Source organism: Rhinoraja longicauda, chromosome 20 (assembly GCF_053455715.1).
Source record: "Rhinoraja longicauda isolate Sanriku21f chromosome 20, sRhiLon1.1, whole genome shotgun sequence".
Taxonomy (NCBI): Eukaryota; Metazoa; Chordata; class Chondrichthyes; order Rajiformes; family Arhynchobatidae; genus Rhinoraja; species Rhinoraja longicauda.
This window is the reverse complement of record NC_135972.1, coordinates 4,320,424-4,348,062: the sequence shown is the minus strand read 5'-3', so window position 1 is coordinate 4,348,062 and position 27,639 is coordinate 4,320,424. Positions and strand designations below refer to the sequence as shown.

General features: G+C 44.3%; 1 protein-coding gene across 2 annotated transcripts; it reads left to right on the top strand.

Moving 5' to 3' along the window:
* The first annotated feature begins 1,653 nt into the window (after positions 1–1,653).
* LOC144603509 (cystine/glutamate transporter-like) lies at positions 1,654–25,989 on the top strand. Of its 2 annotated transcripts, XM_078416787.1 has the most exons (12): positions 1,654–2,018; positions 9,488–9,614; positions 11,144–11,259; positions 13,297–13,422; positions 16,041–16,140; positions 17,962–18,006; positions 18,827–18,950; positions 19,233–19,336; positions 21,530–21,626; positions 22,293–22,442; positions 23,756–23,933; positions 24,696–25,987. In XM_078416787.1, the coding sequence occupies exons 1-12, from the start codon at positions 1,802–1,804 to the stop codon at positions 24,758–24,760; spliced, it is 1,449 nt and encodes a 482-aa protein (XP_078272913.1). In that variant the 5' UTR covers positions 1,654–1,801; the 3' UTR covers positions 24,761–25,987. The 2 variants fall into 2 exon arrangements, with proteins under 2 accessions (XP_078272913.1, XP_078272914.1); XM_078416788.1 differs by lacking the exon at positions 13,297–13,422 and having other exon boundaries at positions 24,696–25,989.
* The last annotated feature ends 1,650 nt before the right edge of the window (positions 25,990–27,639 follow it).

The window sequence follows — 27,639 nt, the reverse complement described above, 5'->3', positions numbered from 1 at the left end:
GGTTTCAGGAGTCTGAGAATCGTCAGATCTGAGAGTTGATTAAGAAGAGCACGGTTAGAGTAAGAAATGCTGCTGTTGGAGTGGAGGTTTAAAAGAGTGGAGTGATTGTAATGAATGATTGCAGATCTGCTTCTGAGACCAGCACACAGAGTCGCCTGGGTTCAGCGCCATCTGTTTACTTGCAATAGTGTGTGATCAAGTCCACAGTTTATATGTCCAGTCAGAATCAGTAACTCGGGCTCTGTATCCACCTAGTCCTTGGCCATTCATTCCAGCCCTCAGTGATCTACATTTTGACCTTTTCTTGTCTTGGTCAATCACCAGTTTGTTCTTAATGTCACAGCATCACCACTCATAAGTGATAGGACCAGAATTAGGCCATTCGGCCCATCAAGTCTATTTCACCATTCAATCATGGCTGATCTATCTCTCCCTCCTAACTCAATTCTCCTGCCTTCTCCCCATAACCTCTGACACCTGTACTAATCAAGAATCTATCTATCTCTGCCTTGAAATATCCACTGACCTAACCTCCACAGCCTTCTGTGGCAAAGAATCCCACAGATTCACCACCCTCTGACCTTAGCTCAACAAGTGTAGCTTTCTGGTATTACCAGTTTCTTCAGTTTTCCCACACCCTTTATATATTTTCAAATATTTACCACTTTCCTTTTGCAAATTGTCATGCATTATTTATCTATCATTTTATGTATCTAAAAACTCTAAATGTTTTGTTTTCTCTTTTTCGGTTCTTTGCTTCCATGACATTTCTAAATTTTATTAATCAAATCACCTAATATGGAAAATAGATTACCCTCAACGGTTTCATCAAACTCTAAATCATTTTCCACAGCATTTTCAGCTCCTCTCTTAATCTTAAATTGGGATTCTTGGTTTCTCTTGCCAGTCCTCACAGAAATAAATTGGAATCTGAAGAATTCCTTGCCGCAGAAGCCTGTGGAAGCCAGGTCAATGGATATTTTTAAGGCAGAGTTTGATAGATTCTTGATTAGTGCGGGTGTCAGGGGTTATGGGGGGAAGGCAGGAGAATGGGGTTGAGCGGGAAAGATAGATCAGCCATGATTGAACAGCGGAGTAGACGAATGGCCTAATTCTGCTCCCATCAATTCTGAACATAAATCCTCAGGATATTACCGGCCTTGAAGGAATGTCTTTGTCACTCTTTCTGTGATGTGAACGGACACAAAATGCTGGAGTAACTCAGCGGGACAGGCATCATCTCTGGAGAAAAGGAAGAGGTGACTTTTCTGGTCGAGACCCTTCTTCAGACAGTTCTGCTCCAGCAAGTGTGTGTTATTAGATTAGTCGGGTCCTGGCCCAAGACGCCGCCTGTCCTTTCCCTCCACAGATGTTGCCTGACCTGCTGAGTTCCTCCAGCACTTGGTGCTTTGTGTTAGTCTATATTGCCTCTGTCGCCATCTGCGAGTGGGTGACTTGGGTAAAGCATTCACCTGGCTAACTTTCATGCGTTTCTCGAGATACGTCCCTCCGTCCTTTTACGCTTTGCACATCACACGGGAAATTAAAACAATGTGTTGTGTTAGACTCTTGGCTTCTCTCCACTGCCTCTCCCCCCTCTCTCTCTCTCTGGTGGGCCTCTTGCCAATCTCCTTCAGCCAGCTCCAGCAGACAGATGCACAGTGTGTGTGGGGGACAATCGCGGGCTCCGGCACTGGAAACAACAGTTTACATGGCAAAACACCCAGCTAACAGCTAACAGCACCCGCTCTCCACTCTGACCAGCGCACCCTCTGCCCAGTCGCTCTATTCGTGGGCAATAATGGAACACGCCGCAGAAAAGCAGAAAAGTCAACTCGAGCAGAAGCAAGAAGTGTTTCTGAGGAAGAAAGTAGGTTTGTTCCGAGCCATTTCCTTTTTAATTGGCACCATAATCGGCAGCGGGATATTCATCTCACCCAAGGGAGTGCTGGTCAATTCAGGCAGCGTCGGGGCATCGCTGGTAATCTGGTTGGCGTGCGGCATCCTCTCAATGCTGGGTATGTATATATTATTATTATTATTAAATTTTTATTAAGCAGACTCATGGTCCATTAGAATACACATACAGTACACAGTATATACATATAAAATTAAATTAAATTAGAAAAGGCAAGAATACCAATGTTTCCACACAGGTGCCAGGTATCTCACGGCACTGAAACCAGGATTTACCAGCAGCACAATGATGGAATTCTGAGAACCATTCAATCGGCATATAAATTTAAACATGAGATTCCTCAACAGGGCATGAAACGTATTGACTCCTGCACTACAAAACAGTTCACTTGCACTGCACCACCTTGGCTTTCTAAGCAATATGCGCATGCAGTCATTATAGGCAACCTTAAGTTTATGGATGCTTGACTTATTAAACTTTATCCACAAAGGAGCAGTGTAAAGAGGAGTACAGTACGCTCTAAACAGGTTTATCTTGACATTTCCTGAGCACCAGTGGAATTTCCTAACCAACATGTTAGCTTGTGCATACAACATGCAGCGCTGTCTTTTTTTCTTCAGAGAGACGTTCTATCTGGCAATGTTAGTGTTGAAACAGCTGGACAGCTGTTTTATTTGGGGAGAAGCCCTTGGTCATATTTAACGCCCTAACATTCCTTCTCCTTTAACAATGACTACATTTCAAAGGTTATAGAGGCATACAGCAGGGAAACAGGCCCTTCGGCCCCACTCGTCCATTCCTGCTAAGATGCCCCATTAGCCTGCGTGTGGCCCATATATATAACCTCTAAAGTTTAAAGTCTAAACCTTTCCTATCAGCCTCAGAAGGCAGTGGAGGCCTCAGAAGGCCTCTGTCTCAGAAGGCAGTGGAGGCCAATTCTCTGAATGCATTCAAGAGAGAGCTAGATAGAGCTCTTAAGGATAGTGGAGTCAGGGGGTATGGAGAGAAGGCAGGAACGGGGTACTGATTGAGAATGATCAGCCATGATCACATTGAATGGGGTTGCTGGCTCGAAGGGCCGAATGGCCTCCTCCTGCACCTATTGTCTATTGTCCATTGTCTCAACATGGTCTCAACTTCCACTGCTTCGCCGATGATATCCGATGATATCCAGCTCCTCATCTCCACCAAGTCAATCTCCACCACCACACACTCTACACTGACAAACTGCATCACTGAAATAAAATCTTGGCTTCAATCAAATTTCCTCAAACTCAACTGCAACAAATCTGAAATCATCATCATTGGTCCAAAAACGCTCACCAAATCCACCCAAAACTTCATCCTCAATATTGATGGTCTTCCAGTATCCACCTCCCCTCACATCCAGAATCTTGGAATCATCTTTGATCAAACCCTCTCCTTCGACAAACACATCAAACACATCACAAAGACAGCCTTCTTCCACCTCAAAAACATTGCCCGTCTCCGTCCATGCCTCTCCTCCACAGCTGCAGAAACCCTCATCCACGCCTTCATCACCTCCCGTCTGGACTACTGCAACAGCCTCCTCTATGGCGCACCCTCAAAAATCATCAGTAAACTTCAATACATTCAAAACTCCGCTGCCCGTCTACTCACCCACACCCCGATCCGTGACCATATCACCCCCGTCCTTTACAAACTCCACTGGCTCCCCATCCCCCAGAGAATCCAGTACAAAATCCTCCTCATGACCTACAAAGCCCTCCATAACCTGGCCCCATCCTACCTGACCGACCTCCTCCACAGGCACACTCCCACCTGCACCCTCCGCTCTGCTGCTGCCAATCTCCTATCCCCCCACATCCGGACCAAACTCAGATCCTGGGGGGACAGGGCTTTCTCCATCGCTGCTCCCACCCTATGGAACTCACTACCCCAAACCGTCAGAAACTCCTCCACACTCACCACATTCAAAACATCACTGAAGTCTCACCTGTTCAGTACTGCCTTCAACCACTGAAGGTCACCTCACCTTCTGTCTCCTTTCTCTGTTCGTTTACTTATTTATCTATTTATTCACTTCCCTATGTTCTCTAAATCCCTGTAAAGCGTCTTTGAGTATATGAAAAGCGCTATATAAATATAATGCATTATTATTATTATTATTATCAAAAATGCCCCTGTCCAAGTGTCTTTTAAATGTTGTTGTAGTACCTGACTCCACTACCTTCTCTGGCAGCTTCTTCCATATATCCACCACCCTCTGCTTGGAAAACGTTGCCTCTCAGGTTCCTACTACATCTCTCACCTTAAACCTGTGCCCTCTAGTTCTTGATTCCCCCACCCTGGGCAAAAATGAAACTTGTCCAAAATCAATCCTATCTTTGTCCTTGTTTTATAGAGGTTTTATTCACCTCTATAAGATCACCCCACAGGTTCCTGCACTCCAAGGGATAAATGTATCAGCTCATCACAGGAAAGGTATGAGGCTGAGGGAGTTTTAACTAGATCTGAAATGCCAAGTGTCGAGTAAACTTCAACACAATACCACAAAGTGCCAGGAGGTACCAAACGTACAATTTTTTATCAATGTGAAATAAAGAAATGTGTTGTGAAATATTAAAGCCAAGTAAACTCAGGCAGAGGAGATCGTAGAAGTTGATTTTGAGATATAAATGTTAAGCCAAAATGTCCTCAACGTTTAACTGAGATGGTTTGCAATAGGTGCTGTCTTCAGCTAAGTCGTATATTTGTACTCTGGACCTGAACTGCTAGTTCACTCACCCTTGTGTTCAGGTCCCATCCCAGAGACTCGGGGAAAATATTTAGCTGTATCTTTCATTCCACCCAAAGCATAAGAGAGCTGCTCTATTAGAAGGGTCTTTTGGACAGATTTCCAACTGTGAGCATCTCAAGGAGATGTAAAAGATGCCTTTCTGCTACTTTTGAAAACAAGCAATGTGTTAACCACTTTGGACTTGAGCAACATGCATCCACTGGCAACATCTCTAGAATATATCTGATAATTATCACATTGTGTCAGTGGAATCGACGGTTGCATTGGCTATTGCATTACCTCCCCTGCAACAATGACTGCACCTCAGTGGTCGCTGGCTCTAACGCACGTTGAAACAATATGAGGTGCTCAATGAGGGAACTCTCAGAACAACTTTCTGGGGCTCCCGTGGTCTGAAGCAAACAGTGAGACACATGGCATATTTTTTTTCAGAAGTCTGGTCTCCCCCTCTCATTCACTCATCAGTGCGATTGTGTTCAGCTGTTTGGAAATGATTATCTGTTGAGATTCAACTTCCCCAGCTGTTTCCAGTCCTCATGGTTTTATTTTACTCTGTCCTTTGAGTGTTTTATCCAGACTTTGAGGAACTGCACTGTGTTTAGTGTGCCGCATGCCCCATGTGTACAAGATTAGACTGGGTCCCTATGACAGTTGTAAATTCATGCAAAAAACATGAATTCAAGTCAAGTTTATTTGTCACATACACATACACGATGTGCAGTGAAATGAAAGTGGCAATGCCTGCGGATTGTGCACAAAAAAGAATTTCAGTTACAGTATATAAATAAAGTTAATAAAGTTACTATAGTGTAGACAAAATTTAGTCTCTGGAATAGTCCTCCGGTTGCGCTCGAGTTTAATTTTACGAGCGTTTCCCGGTCGTACATTGTTTGATGCTAGTGCTAGCGTGTTAGCACTTAGAGATAATTTTTAAGTAATCATACCAGTTTAAAAAACGCACAGTTCCCGCAGAGCTACCATGACGGCGACTGGACTGGACCGCGCCATCTTCCGGAATGGACCCAGCCTCTTGAAACCCAACAACCAGTCAAATTTAAACAGCCTCTTACACTGCCTTGAGGATATAAAATGTTGGATGGCACAGAACTTCCTCCAATTAAATGAGAGCAAGTCTGAGGTCATCCTATTCGGCCCCCCCCCGACTCCATCAAATTGATAACAGGCAGTCTTGGAAGTCTATCCTGCCAAGTCAAACCGCATGTCAAAAACCTCGGCATGATATTTGACTCTGCATTAAAATTTGATAAGCAAGTCAATGCTATGGTAAAAGCCAGCTTCTTCCAACTTCGAACCATAGCTAAAATCAAACCTTTCCTCCAATTCGACGACACAGAAAAAATCATTCATGCTTTCATTTCCTCCCGCCTAGACTACTGCAACTCCCTATACACTGGGATCAGCCAATCTTCCCTGTCCCGCCTGCAACTGGTCCAAAACACCGCAGCGAGACTCCTGACGGGTACCCGTAAAAGGGACCACATCACCCCGATTCTGGCCTCTCTCCACTGGCTCCCTGTACGGTACAGAATCAACTTCAAGCTCCTCCTATTCACGTATAAAGCCCTAAATGGACACTCCCCCCCCCACGTCAAAAATCTTCTAACCCCCCTCTCTAACTCCAGGTCCCTCAGGTCGGCCGACTTGGGGCTACTCACTATCCCGCGGTCTAGGCTTAAGCTCAGGGGTGACCGCGCTTTTGCGGTTGCAGCTCCTAGACTGTGGAACAGCATCCCTCTCCCAATCAGAACTGCCCCCTCCATCGACTCCTTTAAGTCCAGGCTCAAAACCTATTTCTACTCCCTAGCGTTTGAGGCTCATTGAGGAGGCGCTGTGAACTGTTTGCGTGCTACTGTATGTTTCATTTTTTTTCCATTGGAACCTAATCAGATGTACAGCACTTTGGTCAACGTGGGTTGTTTTTAAATGTGCTATACAAATAAAATTGACTTGACTTGACTTGACTTGACTTGTACATTTGGCACATGTATCAAACTAAATACGGTGCAGTATGTGTTGGAGATGCACATATGTGGCTTGAGAAGATGCCTCTCATGGGGAACATGAGGGAAAAGTGCTGCAAAATAGCCTGAATCACAACATTCGATATGAGTAAAACATTTGCATCCGCACATTGTCTGTATTGGAGAATGCTTGAGTAACTCAGCGGGACAGGCAGCATCTCTGGATAGAAGGAATGGGCGACGTTTCGAGTTGAGACCCTTCTTCAGACCTGAAGTCTTCATTCTCGAAACGTCGCCCATTCCTTCTCTCCAGAGATGCTACCTGTCCCGCTGAGTTATCCCAGCATTTTGTGTCTAGATTCGGCATAAACCAGCATCTGCAGTTCCTACCTACACATGTCTGTATTACAATATTCTTAACAAACAATGAAAAATGTAAGACCAAATTTACAGCAACGTAAACCTTCAATAGATTTATTGTGTTTTGGGATAACTCAATCATTTTACCATTAAAGAATTTGATCTTGAAATATATTAAAGTGTTACTTGAAGTTCAGATGAGCTAATTAAAGTGTGAAATTTGGATTGTGACCATGATTTAACAGTAAATGAATAGTCCCAAACAGAGGATTGGAAAATGGCAAGTTCACAACCTATTGGGATCTGGGAGGTTTACAAAGAGTGAAAAAAGGTGACAAGGTGCACAATAAAAGCTAAAAATCTGGATTATCAATGAATTTGCAAGGTCTACCACAAGAAACACAATTTCTCTACAATGGCATTGGAAACAAGAAGGTAATCACTTTGAAGAACAATGGCGTGACATGCAAAAGAAATGTAAGAAATGGTGAATATTTACTTTGCCTCTGTGTTGGCAGTGAAGGAAAATGATAACTTGCCAGATATTCGATGGGAAGAAATTTTGAATCAGGAATCATGGTCATCAAAGATAATGAAAACAAAATAGTAAAGTTGCAGAAAATGAATGCATGAAAGAGTGATTATTCCCAGGATAAAATGGATTCTAGCTCAGGGATGTTAATCTTTGTCTTTCATAATTCTCTCAATTTAGCAGCTACTTGGATTGTAAAAACTGCAAAATAAGACCAAATAATTCATTGTGTGTTGTTGGGAAATGAGCGGGGGCTGTGCGTGTCGGTTGCCTCGGTAGGGCTCGAGCTGCCTGTCCGTGGGCGCGGGGGGAAGAGAGTGGAAGTTTTGTTGCCTTCCATCACAGTGAGGGGGTGTTTGGAGTCACTGTGATGGATGTTTGTGTTGGGGTCGTGTGTCCTGTGTTCTTTTCTTTTTTGCTGTGTCTTGTGACTGCTGAAATTTCGTTCGGTATTTATACCGAATGACAATAAAGTTCTGTTATACTGTTATACTGTTATGTTATAGGCATGTTTGACACTGGTCAGGTGCCTGGATGACTGTAGCTGAATTGTGGGATGACTTGAACGCTAAGGTGGAAAGCAAAGCAGCAAATAATTCCCTCTGTTGGCCTTAATAAGTCCTCTTAATGTGTCCAAAACCTCACAAGTTAGCTGCCCCATCCCTAGGGTGGCTCCATCAATTTCTAGAATGAGATCCCAAGGTTAGCAAGTTACAAATAATGGGCCATTTAACAGATGTGTTGATAAAGAGGAGGCAATGTGATTATTTGGACAGGAGGCAGTCAGCAACTCATTCAATCATACCCAGACTGGAGGGGCTAAATTGCTAAATCCCCCTTCTTTATTCCTTTTAATCATATATGGTGGATGTGAAGAGGATGTTTCCACGAGTGGGAAAGTCTATGACCAGAGGCCACAGCTGCAGAACACAAGGACGTTCCTTTAGGAAGGAGATGAGGAGGAATTTCTTTAGTCAGAGGATGGTGAATCTGTGGAATCCATTGCCACAGAAGGCTGTGGAGGCCGAGTCAATGAATATTTTTTTACGGCAGAGATAGATTCTTGATTAGTACAGGTGTCTGGGGTTATGGGGAGAAGGCAGGAGAATGGGGTTAAGAGGGAGAGATAGATCAGCCATGATCGAATTATGGAGTAGACTTGATGGGCCGAATGGCCTAATTTTGCTCATGACATGAACATTTACTGACTCACAGCCATAGAAAATGGGAAAGATGGTGGGATGCTGGATATCATCAACCTCTCATCCCGTAAAGATTAGAACAAAAGTGTATGGGAATCCGAAGAACTGTAAATAAAGGGCAAAAGCAGGGGAAGAAGTGAATTAACCAAAGAGAAACACAAAAAGCTGGAGCAACTCAGCGGGACAGGTAGCATCTCTGGAAAGAAGGAATACGTGACGTTTCGGGTCGAGACCCTTCTTCAGACTGGTTAGGGATAAGGGAAATGGGAGATATAGACGATGATGTAGAGAGATAAAGAACAATGATGAAAGATATGGAAAAAAGTAACAATGTTAAAGGAAACAGGCCACTGTTAGCTGCTGTTGGGTGAAAACGAGAAGCTGGTGTGACTTGGGTGGGGAGGGAGAGAGAGAGAGAGGGAATGCCGGGGCTACCTGAAGTTAGAGAAATCAAAATCATACCACTGGGCTGTAAGCTGCCCAAGCGAAATATGAGATGCTGTTCCTCCAATTTGTGTTTAGCCTCACTCGGAAAATGGAGGAGACCTTGGACAGAAAGTGAATGGGAAGGAGAAATAGTGTTTAGTAAAGGGAGATCAGGTAAGTTCAGGCAGACTGAGCGAAGGTGTTCAGCGAAACGATCGCACAGCTTGTGATGGATTTGATGTGAGTCATGCTAACCGTGCTTGAAGACATTTTGTCTGTCTCCAGGAGCTCTCTCATACGCAGAGCTAGGGACAAGCATTAAGAAATCTGGTGGTCACTACACCTATCTTCTGGAGACTTTGGGCCCACTTCCAGCCTTCCTTCGATTATGGAGTGAAATCATCATCATCAGGTATGATCCAATGGTTACTGTTAATAAACTGAAAGTATACACTGGAATTTAGAAGGATGAGGGGGGATCTTATTGAAACGTATAAGATAATTAGGGGATTGGACACATTAGAGGCAGGAAACATGTTCCCAATGTTGGGGGAGTCCAGAACAAGGGGCCACAGTTTAAGAATAAGGGGTAGGCCATTTAGAACGGAGATGAAGAAGAACTTTTTCAGTCAGAGAGTGGTGAAGGTGTGGAATTCTCTGCCTCAGAAGGCAGTGGAGGCCAGTTCGTTGGATGCTTTCAAGAGAGAGCTGGATAGAGCTCTTAAGGATAGCGGAGTGAGGGGGTATGGGGAGAAGCCAGGAACGGGGTACTGATTGAGAGTGATCAGCCATGATCGCATTGAATGGCGGTGCTGGCTCGAAGGGCTGAATGGCCTACTCCTGCACCTATTGTCTATTGTCTATAGTACAGAGGGATCTTGATCAGCTGGGCAAGTGTGCTGAGGAATTGCTGGTGGAGTTTAATGCAGATAAGTGCGTGGTGTTGCATTTTGGGAGGTCAAACCAGGGCAGGACCTTTACAGTAAACCTGGGGGCCCTGGGGAGTGTTGTAGAGCACAGGCATCTAGGAGTGCAGGTACATCGTTCTATGAAAGTGTCGTCACAGGTAGATAGGGAGGTCAAAAAGACTTTCAGTGTATTGGCTTTCATCAGTCAGAATATTGAGTATAGAAGTTGGGATGTTATGTTACAGTTGAACAAGATGTTGGTGAGGCTGCATTTGGAGTATTGTGTTCAGTTTTGGTCACCCTGCTATGGGAAGGATGTCACGAAGCTGGAAAGTGTGCAGAGAAGACTTACAAGGATGTTGACAGGACTCGAGGGACTGAACCAGATTGAGCAGGCTAGGACTTTATTCCTTGGAGCGCAGGAGGATGATGGGTGATCTTATAGAGGTGTATAACATCATGAGAGGAATAGATAAGGTAAATGCACAGTCTTTTACCCATAGTAGGGCAATCAAGAGCCAGAGGACATAGGTTTAAGGTGAGGGGTGAAAGATTTAATAGGAACCCGAGGGGCAACTTTTTACAAAGAGTGGTGGGTGTATGGAACCAGCTGCCAGAGGAGGTAGTTGAGGTAGGTATTATCACAACGTTTAAGAAACATTTGGACAAGTGTATATATAGGATAGGTTTAGAGGGATGTGGGCCAAACGCAGGCAGGTGGGACTAGTATTCATGGGGAGTGTCAGTCAGCATGGGTAAGTTGGACTGAAGGGCTTGTTTGCATGCTGTATGATTCTATAAGTCCACAATAAGGCAGCGATAAGGCAGAGATACTGTAGACAGATTCTTGATTAGTACGGGTGTCAGGGATTATGGGGAGAAGGCAGGAGAATGGGGTTAGGAGAGACAGATCAGCCATGATTGAATGGCGGAGTAGACTTGATGGGCCGAATAGGCTAATTCTGCTCCTATCACTTATGACCTAATAACACGGCTGGACATATTATCCACGTGTCCTCTTTCCTTTGAGTAGACCAGCGATCACTTCCGTCGTTGGCCTGTCGTTCGGACGCTACATTGTTGAACCGTTCTTTGCCCCATGTCCCGCCCCGGCCCTGGCAGTGAAACTTCTCACAGCTGTTGGAGTCTGTAAGTAACATTGCTTTGCTTGAGTGTCGCGGAAAAGTGAATTGTTTGTCCCAAGGTGAAACACGCAGGGCTGCATTTCTCGTATTTCTATACCTTGTGAGCGGAGGTCCACAGTGTGGGTTGTACTGCTTATGTGGTGCAGCTGGGAGAGCTGCTGCCTCTCGACGCCAGAGACCCACGGTTTGGATTTACACCCAAAGTGATCATTCTTTAAGGCAATTATTCACAAAATGCTGGAGTAACTCAGCAGGTCAGGCAGCATCTCAGGGGAGAAGGAATGGGTGATGTTTCGGGTCGAGACCCTTCTTCAGACTGATGTCAGGGGGGTGGGACAAAGGAAGGATATAGGTGGAGACAGGAAGACAGTGGGAGATCTGGGAAGGGGAGGGGAAGAGAGGGACAGAGGAACTATCTAAAGTTGGAGAAGTCAACGTTCATACCACTGGGCTGTAAGGCAAAGCTGGGTAATGTGGAAACTCAGAGAGGAGCAAGGGAATGGAACTGATGGGAATTATTTGAAAGCTAGCATAGACGCAAGTGCCCGAATGGCCTTCCGTTAAATCATTAGGAAATATGAAAGGTGAGAACATTTTGGGGGTTCAGAAACAATATGTTTACAGCCATATTTCACTTGTCCTAGGCAGACACAAAATGCTGGAGTAACTTAGCGGGTCAGGCAGCATCTCGGGAGAGAAGGAATGGGTGACATTTTGGGTCGAGACCCTTCATCAGACTTATCCTATCCCACAGTCTAAGCTGGAGGCCTGTGATCTCACACTGAGGGACAGCTACAACTGGACAATAGATCTGGCTTTGACCTTTTGACGAAGGTCCTAAAAATAAAGACACAAGGAACTGCAGGTTCTGGTGTCCTGCGTAGAACTCAAAGCCTGAAGAAGGGTCAATAGACAATAAACAATAGACAATAGGTGCAGGAGGAGGCCATTCAGCCCTTCGAGCCAGCACCGCCATTCAATGCGATCATGGCTGATCACTCTCAATCAGTACCCCGTTCCTGCCTTCTCCCCATACCCCCTCACTCCGCTATCCTTAAGAGCTCTATCCAGCTCTCTCTTGAAAGCATCCAACGAACTGGCCTCCACTGCCTTCTGAGGCAGAGAATTCCACACCTTCACCACTCTCTGACTGAAAAAGTTCTTCCTCATCTCCGTTCTAAATGGCCTACCCCTTATTCTTAAACTGTGGCCCCTTGTTCTGGACTCCCCCAACATTGGGAACATGTTTCCTGCCTCTAATGTGTCCAATCCCCTAATTATCTTATATGTTTCAATAAGATCCCCCCTCATCCTTCTAAATTCCAGTGTATACAAGCCTAATTGCTCCAGCCTTTCAACATACGACAGTCCCGCCATTCCGGGAATCAACCTAGTGAACCTACGCTGCACGCCCTCAATAGCAAGAATATCCTTCCTCAAATTTGGAGACCAAAACTGCACACAGTACTCCAGGTGCGGTCTCACCAGGGCCCGGTACAACTGTAGAAGGTCCTCTTTGCTCCTATACTCAACTCCTCTTGTTACGAAGGCCAACATTCCATTGGCTTTCTTCACTGCCTGCTGTACCTGCATGCTTCCTTTCAGTGACTGATGCACTAGGACACCCAGATCTCGTTGAACATCCCCTCTTCCTAACTTGACACCATTCAGATAATAATCTGCCTTTCTATTCTTACTTCCAAAGTGAATAACCTCACACTTATCTACATTAAACTGCATCTGCCATGTATCCGCCCACTCACACAACCTGTCCAAGTCACCCTGCAGCCTTATTGCATCGTCCCGACATTAAAATGTCCCCTATCCATGTCCTCCAGAGATGCAGCCTGACCCGCTTAGTTACACCGGCACTCTGTGTCAATCTTTACAACACAAAGCGCTGGAGTAACTCAGCGGGTCAGGCAGCATCTCCGGCCATGTTTTAGGTCGGGATTAAACAGCTTATTCAAAATAAACTTGATTCCATTTGATTTGTAACACACACCTAACAAATGTTTTTGTGTTTTTTCACGCTCTGTAGCCTTGGTGGTGTTTATTAATTCTTGGAGTGTAAACTGGACTGCCCGCATTCAAATCATCCTGACGTTCTCCAAACTGGTGGCTCTGGGACTCATCATCATTCCCGGGATGATGGCTTTGGCCCAAGGTACCAATTATGGCCTTCCACACAAACTGTGTCCCTTCCAAGTCAGTCCCCCAGTCCCAACAGTTGCAGCTGGCTGCTTTATCCTTCTCTCCTTTTGAATGTAAGCGTTATCTTGCAATAACTTCCAAACTGTGGGATATCTCAAAGTTCCTGCCTTAGATTTAGATTTAGATTTAGAGATACAGCGCGGAAACAGGCCCTTCGGCCCACCGAGTCCGCGCCGGCCAGCGATCCCCGCACATTAACACTATCCTACACACACTAGGGACTATTTTTACATTTACCCAGTCAATTAACCTACATACCTGCACGTCTTTGGAGTGTGGGAGGAAACCGAAGATCTCGGAGAAAACCCACGCAGGTCATGGGGAGAACGTACAAACTCCATACAGACGGCGCCCGTAGTCAGGATCGAACCTGAGTCTCCGGCGCTGCATTCGCTGTAAGGCAGCAACTCTACTGCTGCGCCACCGTGCCACCTTGCACTTCATCCTCCAACACCTAGACCACAAGGGGACCTATGCCAGGATTCTGCTTGTGGACTTTAGCTCTGCTTTTAACACCATTGTGCCAGAGCTACTACACTACAAACTCTCCCAGCTGACTGTGCCTGAACCCCTCTGTCAGTGGATCATCTACTTCCTGACGGAGAGGAAGCAGCATGTGAGGCTGGGAAAGCACATCTCGGACCCGCAGACCCTCAGCATAGGAGCACCGCAAGGCTGCGTACTCTCCCCTCTCCTTTACTCTCTCTACACCAACGACTGCACCTCCACAGACTCCTCTGTCAAGCTCCTCAAGTTTGCAGACGGCACTACCCTGATTGGACTGATCCAGGATGGGGAGGAATCTGCCTACAGATGGGAAGTGACACAGCTGGCGTCCTGGTGCCATCGCAACAACCTGGAGCTCAATGCTCTCAAGACAGTGGAACTAATTGTAGACTTTCGAAGAGATCCCCCTCCCCTCCCCCCACTCAACAACACCATAGTCGCATCTGTGGAGTCATTTAAGTTCCTTGGAACCATCATCTCCAGGGACCTTAACTGGGGGCCACCATCGACTCCACAATCAAAAAGGTCCAACAGAGGATGTACTCCCTGGGGCAACTGAGGAAACACAATCTGCCACAGGCAATGATGGTCCAATTCTATACTGCTATCATTGAGTCCGTCCTCACCTTCTCCATCATGGTCTGGTTTGGCTCAGCCACCAAGCACCACATCCGGAGGCTGCAACGGATCGTTCGCACAGCTGAGAAGGTTGTTCGCTGCAACCTTCCCCCCCATTGACGAACTGTACACTGCAAGGGCCAGGAAGCGAGCGGGCAAGATCACCTCTGACCCCTCTCACCCTGGCCACAAACTCTTGGAAGCACTTCCCTCTGGAAGGTGACTCCGGACTGTCAAAACAGCCACAGCCAGACATAAAAACAGTGGATTTATCCAGGTGTTCCCAGCATTGCTGCACCACATCTAGCTCTTGGGGTGTATACAGTCTCCTGCCCGGCACTCTCATCTTCTCATGGAACAATCATCATTTTATTGTGCCATACCTTATTAGTAAATTTTGCCTTCCATTTCAGCTGAATTAATTCTTCTCTTTGATGCATTGTTGTCTTTCCAGTCATATTCATCGTGTGCGCCACTATTTCAAGGCCAATTATATAATTTGACACTTTAATACAGTCTACTTGGCCCATTTTATTACCGAGCAATAAATCACCTGAATATTTTCATGTGAGACTGTCACACAGGCAACATCATTGTTTGTACAAGAGGACAGTTTGTACAAGAGGACCTGTTTGTCCAAAGACGTACAGGTATGTAGGTTAATTGGCTGGGTAAATGTAAAAATTGTCCCTAGTGGGTGTAGGATAGTGTTAATGTACGGGGATCACTGGGCGGCACGGACTTGGAGGGCCGAAAAGGCCTGTTTCCGGCTGTATATATATGATATGATATGATATGAATAATTCTGTTCTGTACGCACATCTCACGATGTATTCCCCCCAAGAGCTAGATGTAATACGGCAATGTTGTGAACAAATTGATGAAGTCAGAGTTCATAACGGGCAGCACAGTGGCACAGCGGTACAGTTGCTGCCTTACAGAGCCAGAGACCCGGGTTCAATCCTGAATATGGGTGCTGTCTGTATGGAATTTGTACGTTCTCCCCGTGACCTGCGTGGGTTTTCTCCAGGATCTCCAGTTTCCTCCCACACTCCAAAGATGTACAGGTTTGTAGGCTGATTGGCTTGGTAAAATTGTACATTGTCCCTAGTATGTGTAGGATAGTGTTAGTGTGCAGGGATCGCTGGTCGGCACGGACTCAGTGCACCGAGGGGCCTGTTTCCGCACTGTAACTATAAACTAAACTAAACTAAATTACACATTTGTGCATGGGCCAATTCAATCGTGTCTGGTCAAATGCAGGGAGTTATAAATATAAAAGCAACACATGAGAGTTTTTTATTATATATAGTGGATTATTAGTTATTATATTGGTGATTACCTGAATGTTGGCACTGCCAAAGGACCAGCTGACTCCACTTATGGTACCTTCTATGAAAACTGAGGGCGGTGAATTTGAATTGAGTGCTGCTTCTCTTTTCACAGGTTGCAATGAAAACTTTCAAAATGCTTTTAACAGCAGTTCAGTCCCACTGGCCAAACTTCCACTGGCTTTTTATTCGGGCATGTTTGCTTATAGTGGCTGGTAAGTAAGCACTGATCATTTTCAACATGTGCAAGGCAAAGAGTTATTCAGAGTTAGATTTAGCTCTTAGGGCTAAGGGAATCAAGGGACATGGGGAAAAGCCGGAACAGGGTACTGATTTTGGATGATCAGCCATGATCATATTGAATGGCAGTGCTGGCTCGAAGGGCTGAATGGCCTACTCCTGCACCTATTTTCTATGTCTATGTTTCTATGTTTTGAAGGATAATTAAACTAAATGTGCTTTTTCTTCCTGCCGTTTCAAGTTAAACTTCACACAGTTCACCATCCCAGAGACATGTGGGTTTGCAGGTTAATTGGCCCTCTGTAAATTGACCCCAGTGTGTAGGGAGTGGATGAGAGAGTGGGATAACATAGATCTAGTATGAATGGGTGATCGGTGGTTGGCGTGGACTCAGTGGGCTGAAGGGCCTGTTTCCTTGTTGTATCTCTAAACAGTACGTGTGGGCCCTTAATGCACCAATATTGAAGGCATGGACAGCTGCCACTGACACATATTAAGGAAGGGTCCAGAGACCAGGGGATGGGGCAAATGTGGCTCAGGAACCCATGTGGGGACGCTGTTGTATGTTGTGTATCTACTGGAAGAACAAACCCATCTCACCCTCCATGCTCTCCCCCGACACAGTAGATGATGCCCAGTTTGAACTCACACCCACCTGTCCTTGTTCTGATCTGGGGAACATTATGGTTACTGTGTATTTACGTACAGTGAGATTCTGCACAAAGTACAGTGAAATTCTTAGTGTAGGAAAAAACTGCAGATGTGTAGGAAAGAACTGCAGAGGTGTAGGAAAGAACTGCAAATGCTGGTTTAAATCGAAGATAAAGACAAAATACTGGAGTAACTCAGCGGGGCAGGCAGCATCTCTGGAGAGAAAGAATGGGTGACGTTTCGGGTCAAGACTGAGGAAGGATCTCAACCCGTCACCCATTCCTTCTCTCCAGAGATGCTGCCTGTCTGACCGGATGAGTTACTCCAGCATTTTGCGTCTAACTACAGTGAAATTCTTTTTTTGCATACAGTTCAGTGCAATCCTACTATACATTTGGCACAATCATATTAAGAATAACAGGGTAAGACAATGGACCACACTAAGTCAGTACGCAAGAGAAGCCACATTTTAGGTTCCAGTCCATATCCGTCAAGTCCAAAATTTTAAATGTTGGAAACTTAACTTGGCCACAAAGACTGGTTGTCCTGAGGACGGCACTGGGTCGGCGTTGCAGGGGTGGTCCTGGCCAGGCGATGCATCCATGTCCTCCACCGCTGCTCCACCGCTCTGTGCCGCTGCAGGCTGCGTTACCCCAGTAATATCCCCAGGTCTAAACATTCCCAATCTCCTGGGGATCCAATAAGTGGAGTGGCCCAGCGCTAACTCCGAAGAAGGGTCCTGACCAGAAACATCGCCTGTCCACTCCCTTCACAGATGCTGCCCGACCAGCTAAGTTCCTCCAGCACTTTGTACTTTGCCTTACTTAAAGGACCTAATTAAAATTGTTAATGTAATTGGCTTCTCTTTGTTAATATGGGAAGAGCCAGCATTTGTAAATGTAAAAACTCTGAGTTGTGGCACATTTTAACATCCAAAGAACTTGAGAGTTGCAATCCGTATCGATGCGGGAGGTGCCTGTCTTTATACACATGGGATGTGTGAGTATTCTACATCATTTAACAAGGAACATGAGTTGGATGCATTTGTGAAAATTATGTTTGTCAATAGACAAGGGGTTCTGAAACGTTGCATGAAAAACAACTGGATTCAAATGCTTTCAGATCTGTATTTATTTGCCTTCTAGGTTTTATATGAACTTTGTCACAGAGGAGATTATTAACCCAGAAAGGTAAGCAATGGCATTGTGTCAGAATGTAAAACAATCGATTTAATATATAATCCTTTCCTCAGAAGGTCACGATCTTAAACTCGCACGAGGTACTTAAGTGTTTAATCTTCCCCCCATTGACGAACTGTACACTGCAAGGGCCAGGAAATGAGCGGGCAAGATCAACTCTGACCCCTCTCACCCTGGCCACAAACTCTTTGAAGCACTTCCCTCTGGAAGGTGACTCCAGACTGACATAAAACAGCCAGCCAGACATAAAAACAGCTATTTTCCACGAGTAGTAGCTCTACTCAATAACCAAAAGTCTGTAGTCTCTTTGTGCTCTGGTTTATTTCACTCACATGTTTAAACCGTAATGTTGTATTCTTAATGTTTTAATGTTTTATGCTTTATACTTAATTGCTTACTGTATGTTCGTGTTGTTACTTGCCAGCGGAGCACCAAGGCACATTCCTTGTATGCGCACATACTTGGCCAATAAACTTATTCATTCATAATTATCTTACTGTACTAATTCAGTAACTGAATTTAACGAATAATTTGTTAATGCTAAAGGCAACATTTAGCGTTTGATTCAGATTGAATGGGAAAAAAAATATTGACCCTGCTTTCAGTTACAGCTTCCTGTCGACACTGATTCCAAGATCCCTCCTTTCCTTTACACTTCCTAGAACCCTATTGTGTTTTGTACACACTGATGTAGAGTTTGCATGGCATTATTTGAAGAGCAGAGGATCAATCACTCTTCCTTTCAAATGAATTTTAAGCAAAACTAAATATATCAAGAAGACTGAGGCTACACATTGTTTTTTTTTTGTAGGACTATCCCTCTGGCAATTATCTCCACTCTGGTCATTATCACAGTCCTGTACCTGCTTGTAAATGTGGCTTACTACACTGTACTGACAGCAGAGGAGGTGATGGCATCTGGTGCAGTCGCTGTGGTAAGTCACCAACAACACCACGTCTATTGGTCTTCTCCAAACTGCTCTGCCTGTTGGAATTTTGGTCAACAACATGTTGAGATGTACAATTCAGAATGTTGGAAATGTAGCTCATGGTGTCTCTAATGCTCTCCCTGGAGGTCATGGTTTTCAGACTCTTTCTTCCCGATGGCAGGAGTGCAATGAGAGCGTAGCCAGGGTGGTGTGGGTCCTTGATGAAGCTATGATGAACATACAAGCAGGGAAGCTGCTGGCAAATACTGACACTATTCCTTCAATTAGACTTTTGCAGATCGGACTCTGGGAAGCTTTTCCTCGGTGATTCAAATCCTCGTGTCACTGTCGTGCCTTGGGGCATTGATGGGAGGACTATTTTCTGCTTCCAGGTAGTATTGGGGATGGGTAGTATTGGGGATGGGTAGTGTTGGGGATGGGTAGTATTGGGGAGGGGGAGTATTAGGAATGGGTAGTATTGGGGATGGGTAGTGTTGGGGATGGGTAGTATTGGGGAGAGGGAGTATTGGGGATGGGTAGTATTGGGGATGGGTAGTATTGGGGACAGGTAGTGGGGATGGGTAATATTGGGGATGGGTAGTATTGGGGATTGGTAGTATTGGGAACAGGTAGTGGGGATGGGTAGTGTTGGGGATGGGTATTGGGGATGGGAAGTATTGGGGATGGGTAGTATTGGGGATGGGTAGTGTTGGGGATGGGTAGTATTGGGGAGAGAGAGTATTGGGGATGGGTAGTATTGGGGATGGGTAGTATTGGGGACAGGTAGTGGGGATGGGTAATATTGGGGATGGGTAGTATTGGGGATTGGTAGTATTGGGAACAGGTAGTGGGGATGGGTAGTGTTGGGGATGGGTATTGGGGATGGGAAGTATTGGGGATGGGTAGTATTGGGGATGGGTAGTGTTGGGGATGGGTGGTATTGGGGAGAGGGAGTATTGGGGATGGGTAGTATTGGGGATGGGTAGTATTGGGGACAGGTAGTGGGGATGGGTAATATTGGGGATGGGTAGTATTGGGGGTTGGTAGTATTGGGAACAGGTAGTGGGGATGGGTAGTGTTGGAAATGGGTAGTGTTGGGGATGGGTATTTGGGATGGGAAGTATTGGGGATGGGTAGTATTGGAGATGGGTAGTGGGGATGGTTAGTATTGGGGATAGGTAGTATTGGGGATGGGTAGTATTGGGATGGGTAGTATTGGGGATGGGTAGTATTGGGGATGGGTAGTATTGGGGACAGGTAGTGTTGGGGATGGGTAGTAGTGGGGATGGGTATTGGGGATGGGTAGTATTGGGGATGGGTAGTGGGGATGGGTAGTATTGGGGATGGTATAGTATTGGGGATGGTATAGTATTGGGGATGGGTAATATTGGGGATGGGTAGTGTTGGGGATGGGTAGTATTGGGGATGGGTAGTGTTGGGGATGGGTAGTATTGGGGATGGGTAGTATTGGGTTTGGGTAGTGGGGATGGGTAGTATTGGGTTTGGGTAGTGGGGATGGGTAGTGTTGGGGATGGGTAGTATTGGGGATGGGTAATATTGGGGATGGGTAGTGTTGGGGATGGGTAGTATTGGGGATGGGTAGTTTTGGGGACAGGTAGTATTGGGCTATCTGACTGACTTGGTAAAGTCCTCTCTTTAAGATGTTAACCCCATCAAGCCAAAGGCAGCAAATACTGTGTTGATGAACTAAACTTCACATAATGGTTTGTGGCAAATACCAATATGGATTTAGCATCGCTAATAGAAGAAAATCCCAGACCTTGAATTATTTTTATATTTAACAAGGTAGAAAATAGTTGTTCTGTAATTAACTCGGCTGTGCTGAATTAATACGATTGTTATATTAATTTTTTTATAACTGGTGTCAGGTTTTATGCTCCATTCCATGCTGAAGAAATGTTTGTCCTTCCATTAACCGCAGATCAAACAGCACAGCACAGGAACAGGCCCTTCGGCCCACAATGTCCATTCTGCCCATGATGCCAAGTTAAACTAATCTCCTGTGCCTGCATATGATCCATCTCCCTCCATTCACTGCACATCCATGTGCCTATCTATAAGCCTCTCGAACACCACTATCGTATCTGCCTCCACCATCACATTCCAGGTACCCCACCAGCCTCTGTGTACAGAGGAAAATTGCCTCGCACGTCTCCTTTAAACTTTGCCCCTCTCACCTTATAGCAATGCCCTCTAATCTTTAACATTTCCACCCCGGCAGAAAAGATGGTGGCTGTCTACCCTTTCTATGACTCTCATAATTTTATATACTTCTATCAGGTCTCCCCTCAACCTCCGTTGTTCCAGAGAAAACAATCCAAGTTTGTCCAACCTATCCATGTAGCTAATACCCGCTAAAGAATGATCTAAATCACTGCAGTATAAATCAGAAGGAGACTCTGATAAGGGAGAAGGGAGGGAGAAGGGAGTAGGTCTTCTACTTTAGTTCCATCTGTCCACAATTGGCCCATAACCTCTTGGTGCTCTTTTGACGTGAATGCCAGCAGGATCACAGATATATTGTGCAATATTCTCCATAACGGTCTATTTTCTGTCCTTCCAAGAGTGTTCTTTGTGGCTTCGAGAGAAAACCAGTGGCCGGCGATCTTCTCCATGATCCACATCCGGCACCACACGCCACTTCCAGCGGTCATCCTGATAGTGAGTACCCACTACAGGTCTTGTCTGGACCTCTCTCACCACCGTCTCATCGGCGTGCTGACAAAATTCTTCTGCAACAAGTGACGATCTGCTCGTCCCCACTTGTGTAGATTTGCTTTACTATCTGTTGGATAAGTGGAACAGACTTCCTGCATTTTTATGTAGAGACAAGGATCTACAAATGCTGAAATCTTGAGTGTTGGAGGAACTCAACAGATCAGGGAGTTTCTGTGGAGGAAATGGACAGACGATGTTTCGGGTCCCGATCCAAACGTTGCCTGTCCATCCCACCCACAGATGCTGAGTTCCTCCAGCTCTTTGTGTTTTGCTCAAGATTCCAGCATCATGCAGTGTCTTCATTAAATAACTCACTCCAAATTATCAATTACTCTTCAAGTACTTTCCTCAAGGAATCTATTTAATTGTACGTGAACATTAACCTCTGGATACAGTTGTCAGTTTAGTTTATTGTCACGTGTACCGAGGTGCAGTGAAAAAGCTTTTATTGCGTGCTGACTGGTCAGTGGAAAGACAATACAAGGTTACAATCGAGCCATTTACTGTGTATGGATACATGACAAGGGAATAGCCCAATGGGGTGCCTGCAAGTTAAATATCCAGTGCATGTGGGGCACTGCTGGTAAACTGTTTCTGTGTCTTTCTCAGTATCCACTGGTCCTCCTGATGATTTGCATTGGCGATCTGTACGCTTTGCTGAATTTAAACAGCTTTCCCCGATGGTTGTTTATGGGGTTGGTAACCTTTGGACTCATCCGCCATCGATATAAAGAGCCTGACCTCCACCGTCCATTCAAGGTGCAGTATAATCCTCCAGCCCCAGCTCTCGCAATGTCATAAGGTCATAAGTGATAGGAGTAGAATTAGGCCATTCGACCCATCAAGTCTACTCCGCCATTCAATAATGGCTGATCTATCTCTCCCTCCTATCCCATTCTCCTGCCTTCTCCCCATAACACCTGTCCTCTGACACCTGTACTAATTGAAAATCTATTTATCTCTGCCTTAAAAATATCCAGTGACTTGATCTCTACAGCCTTCTGTGGCAAGGAATTCTACAGATTCACCACCCTCTGACTGAAGAAATTTCTCCTCATCGCAATAGATAATAGATAATAGACAATAGACAATAGGTGCAGGAGTAGGCCATTCGGCCCTTCGAGCCAGCACCACCATTCAATGTGATCAAGGCTGATCATTCACAATCAGTACCCTGTTCCTGTCCTCTCCCCATACCCCTTGACTCACCTATCATTAAGAGCTCTATCTAACTCTCTCTTGAAAGCATCCAGAGAATTAGCCTCCTTCCTAAAAGAACATCCTGTAAATCTGAGGCTATGACCTCTAGTCCCAGACTCTCCCACTAGTGGAAACATCCTCTCCACATCCACACTATCTTTCTTTCTTTCTTTCTTTCTATCATTTTATTTTGTACATGTTAAAAGACATCAATTAAAAAACAAAATAAACAAAAAAACAGAAGAAATACAAAGAATTTCATCCATTACTTAACGTCTTTACATGTGCGAAAAGGAGTAGGAAGAAGTGTGAACTTATTTAATCCTACCCCCATTCCCTAATCAATATTTATCAAGTATTATCTATAATAACTAATACCTAAAATACATATATAACTACATATATACTCACTCACCCCTACACTCATATGAATATACCTATTTACACAATAATGTCTATATTAACTACATCTGATATATATACATACATTAGGCCAATCATATATATACATATACCCGACCATTTACATACAAAATATAAATACAAATATAGTCACCCACCTGTATAATAAGTCAGATATTAATACAAAAATACTCATACACCCTTATATGTTCATATAGATATACTTATTTAAATAATGATGTGTTATTATATGTAGACTGTTAATCCCCCTCCTCACTGTACCTAGAAAAAATCATGTGTTTATATATTTTTTTATTAAACTGGATGATGTTTGAACATTGTTTTAATTCAAGATCAAATAGAATTTCTGCTTAGTGATCATTCATCCCAGAGAGATTAATCGTCCAATGTGCTTTGGGATGCCTTCTTATGTCAAAATAATGTGATCAAAAATGCCCTTCTATCTTTAGGTACCTATTATCATACCTGGACTCTTTAGTGCAATGTGCCTGTTCATCGTAGTCACGTCCCTTTATGCAGACCCTGTCAGCACTGGCATTGGCTGTGCTTTGACCCTCTCTGGTGTACCAGTCTACTACCTGATGATGAACAGAAACAGAGGGCCAGTCTGGTGCAGGAAAGCACTTTGTAAGTAACAAGACGCCATTTTACTTGCGTGACAAAGACAAAAAATAGGGATGCAAAGACCATGACTCATACAAAGTACAATAACAATTCAAAAACACAGGGCACTGGAAAATCTCAGCAGATCAAGTAGCATCTGTGGAGGCAAAAGATGCATGTTAACTTTTTGGGTTGAGACCCCGTGTCATGATTCTGATAGTTCCAGCAGGCTTCAACAATGAATGAGTTGACTTTATATACCAGTCCTGCAGCTTTCACTGTCATGTATTTCAGGTACAATCTCAAAATGGTTTAAGGTGAGAGGGGAAAGATTTAATAGGAAACTGTGGGGTAACTTTTTCACTCAGTGGGTGGTGGGTATATGGAATGAGCTGCCGGAGGAGGTAGTTGACACAGGTACTTTAACAGCATTTAAAAGATACTTGGACGGGTACATGAGTAGGAAACGTTTAGAGGGGATATGGACCAAATGGGACCAGTATAGATGGGGCATCTTGGTCGGTATGGATGAGTTGGGCCAAAAGGGCCTGTTTCCGTCCTGCATGACTCGACTAAGATTAATTAAACGAGTGGCTAATGTCAGCTATTCTGAATGAAACCGTCGTGTTTAACTGTTTAACAGTAGATGGCTTGGACTTGCAATACACTGTCAATGCTTAAGTCCCAGATTTGCAAACTCTTTGGAAGATGGAATTTGCAAATTTATTTTGTTGCTGGATTCTACAACTCCATCATCACTGAGAATAAATCTGATTATTTTTCCAGATCTCGTCACAGTCAAACTGCAAATTCTACTGGAAGTAGTGCAGCAGGAGATTGTAACCTACTGAAAATCTGCCAGAGAGCAAGCAACCTTTTCATCCTCTGTGTATTCACGATAGAATCACCGCAAGAGGTTTATCACAAAGCAGACGTCCCAAATGACGGCTGTAATCAGCATGTGAAAACTCCATCCTCACGAACCAAGTGTGTGAAATTGTTTTGTAAGAAAATCTATTAATCTCACTTGTTTAATCGATTCCTAACTACTCCCTTGAATTACAAATATAAATGCAAACTGGTGGTTAAACTATGTACACTGTCATGATTTGAATTTATAGATGTATTTCAACAAATTCAAGTGTGAGAACTAAAAATAAAATAAATGGGAAAACTTAAAGGTAGAGAAACAGCAGCTTATGTTTTTAATTTACATATACAGTAGTATGATAAATTTATCAGTGCTACCGTGACAGTAGTGTGTTTCAATTGATACACTGGTTGAAAATTGCCACAAAATTAGGAAACTTAATTTACACAAAGATTTATGAGTCCAGTAAAACAACTTCTAAAATCTCTCAATGCTCTTAATGGCATTGGACATTACTGGAGAATTTTACCAGTTAATATATATGACTAAAGTCACCAAGCATCTTACTAATCATGCCTATTGGGATGTGTAGTCAGAAATTAGCAATCAGGGCCAAATCAGTGAAACTTCTGTCATTCATGCGTTTTTAATAATATTTCACAAAGTAAAAAATGAACAGACCACAAGTATTATAGTGTGTAGGAAGGAACTGCAGATGTTTGTTTATACCGAAGATAGACACAAAGTGCTGGAGTAACTCAACAGATCAGATGGGTCAGCAGGTGAGATGAGTTACTTCGGCACTTTGTGTCTATCACAAATAATATAGATTACAATAATCACAAGTATTGTAGATTATTTTTCTGATGCCCTTGAGTCAATTCAAGAAAAGGTGATGCAGGATAGGGCAATAATGACTGGGAAACATACAGTAGAAACATAGGAAAATAGGTGCAGGAGGAGACCATTTAAAAACAGCTTTTTTCCACGAGTGATAGTTCTACTCAATAACCAAAGTCTGTAGTCTCTTTTTTGCCCTGGTTTATTTTCACCCACATGTTTAGACCGTAATGTTGTATCCTTATTGTGTTGATGTGGTTATGCATTATTCTTAATTGTTAACTGTATGTTTGTGTTGTCATTTGTGAGCGGAGCACCAAGGCACATTCCTTGTATATGTATACTTGGCCAATAAACTTATTCATTCATTCATTCATTCATTCATTCATTCATTCATTCATTTAGCCCTCCGAGCCAGCACCACCATTCATTGTGATCATGGCTGATTATCCACAATCAGTAACCTGTGCCTGCCTTCTCTCCATATCCCTTGAACTGTGTTGTGTTCTGCCATATTTCTGAGGTGTACTATATTAGTTACAAATTGTGAATGGAGGTACGTGTGTGTGAATAGTTTGTGTGTACATGATGAGAATGATTTGCGTGTACATGATTGTGTGTACATGATGAGATGCAGAGAGAGGCGTACACACTGGTGATTGAGAAACACAAAGATGAATTGTGTGGTAACATGCTCATTGTTTGTGGACCCATGCAGCTTCAAAGAACAAATCAAACGTCGAGAATAAAGATCTATGATCAGTACTAACAATGATACTCCAAGAGGCTTGTTAGAAACAAGGAACTGCAGGTGCTGGTTTACAAAAAAGGACACAAAGTGCTGGAGTTACTCAACAGCTCAGGCAGCATCGCTGGAGAAGAAGAGCCAACATTTCGGGTGTAAGCAGACAGTTGTAACAAAAGTTGCTAATTTATCGCAGGTCAGCTGCAATCTGTGGATTAACCTTCATTGGTTATCTGGTTGTCTCCATGTTATAGAATCACTTTTCTCATTCAACCCCAATTCTAGACACCACTCACCATGACTATTATTTGGTAATTTCATGCTGTTTGTGGATACAGGTTGGTCAAGTAGTGGCTCATGGAATTACTTAGAACAAGGCCTTTAATCCACAATGTCTGCTCCAAACTTGATGCTAAATGAAATTAGTCACCTCTGCCTGCATGTGATCCATATCCCTCCATTCCCAGCATATTTATGTGCCATTCTGAAAGCCTCCAAAATCCCATTAATGTATCTGCCCCCACCAACAACCCTGGCAGCATGTGCCAGGCACCCAAATTGTCACCTATCCATGTTCTCCAGGGACGCTGCCTGACCCACTGAGTTACTCCAGCATTTTGTGTCTATCTATGGTATGAACCAGCATCTGTAGTTCCTTTTTATTACATCAAAACCTCAGAACTGGTACAAAATTCACAATCCACCAGGCAGCAATGATCCCTTCTGAAACCTGGTCCACCAACAGCAAACAACTGAAGACATTGGAGAAATGCCAGTGGTGTCCCCACAACATAATAATCATAATAGTACTTTATTAGCCAAGTATGTTTTGCAACATACGAGGAATTTGATTTGCCATACAGTCATACCAATAAAGAGCAACAAGACACCCAAATAAGTTTTAAACATGAACATACACCATAGTGAGTCCCCCACATTCCTCACTGTGATGGAAGGCAAAAAAAGTTCAATCTTCATCCCTTCTTTGTTCTCCCGCGATCGGGGCACTCGAACCTTCCGTTGTCGGGGCGATCTTGGCTCCCGTAGCCGGCGGTCAAGCGCTCCACATCGAGGCGATCAAGCTCCCATATCGGGGGGGGAACTCAGCTCCCCCGCGCCGGGCGACCGGACCCCACGTCGGGGCTAGTCGAACCTCATGAGGCTTGGAGCCTCCCGACATCAGAAACGGCGAGCTCCTCGATGGTGAAATCCGCATGCCGCGGTTGGAGCATCGATCCCAGGCAAGGGATCGCAGGCTCCGATGGTAAGCCCAC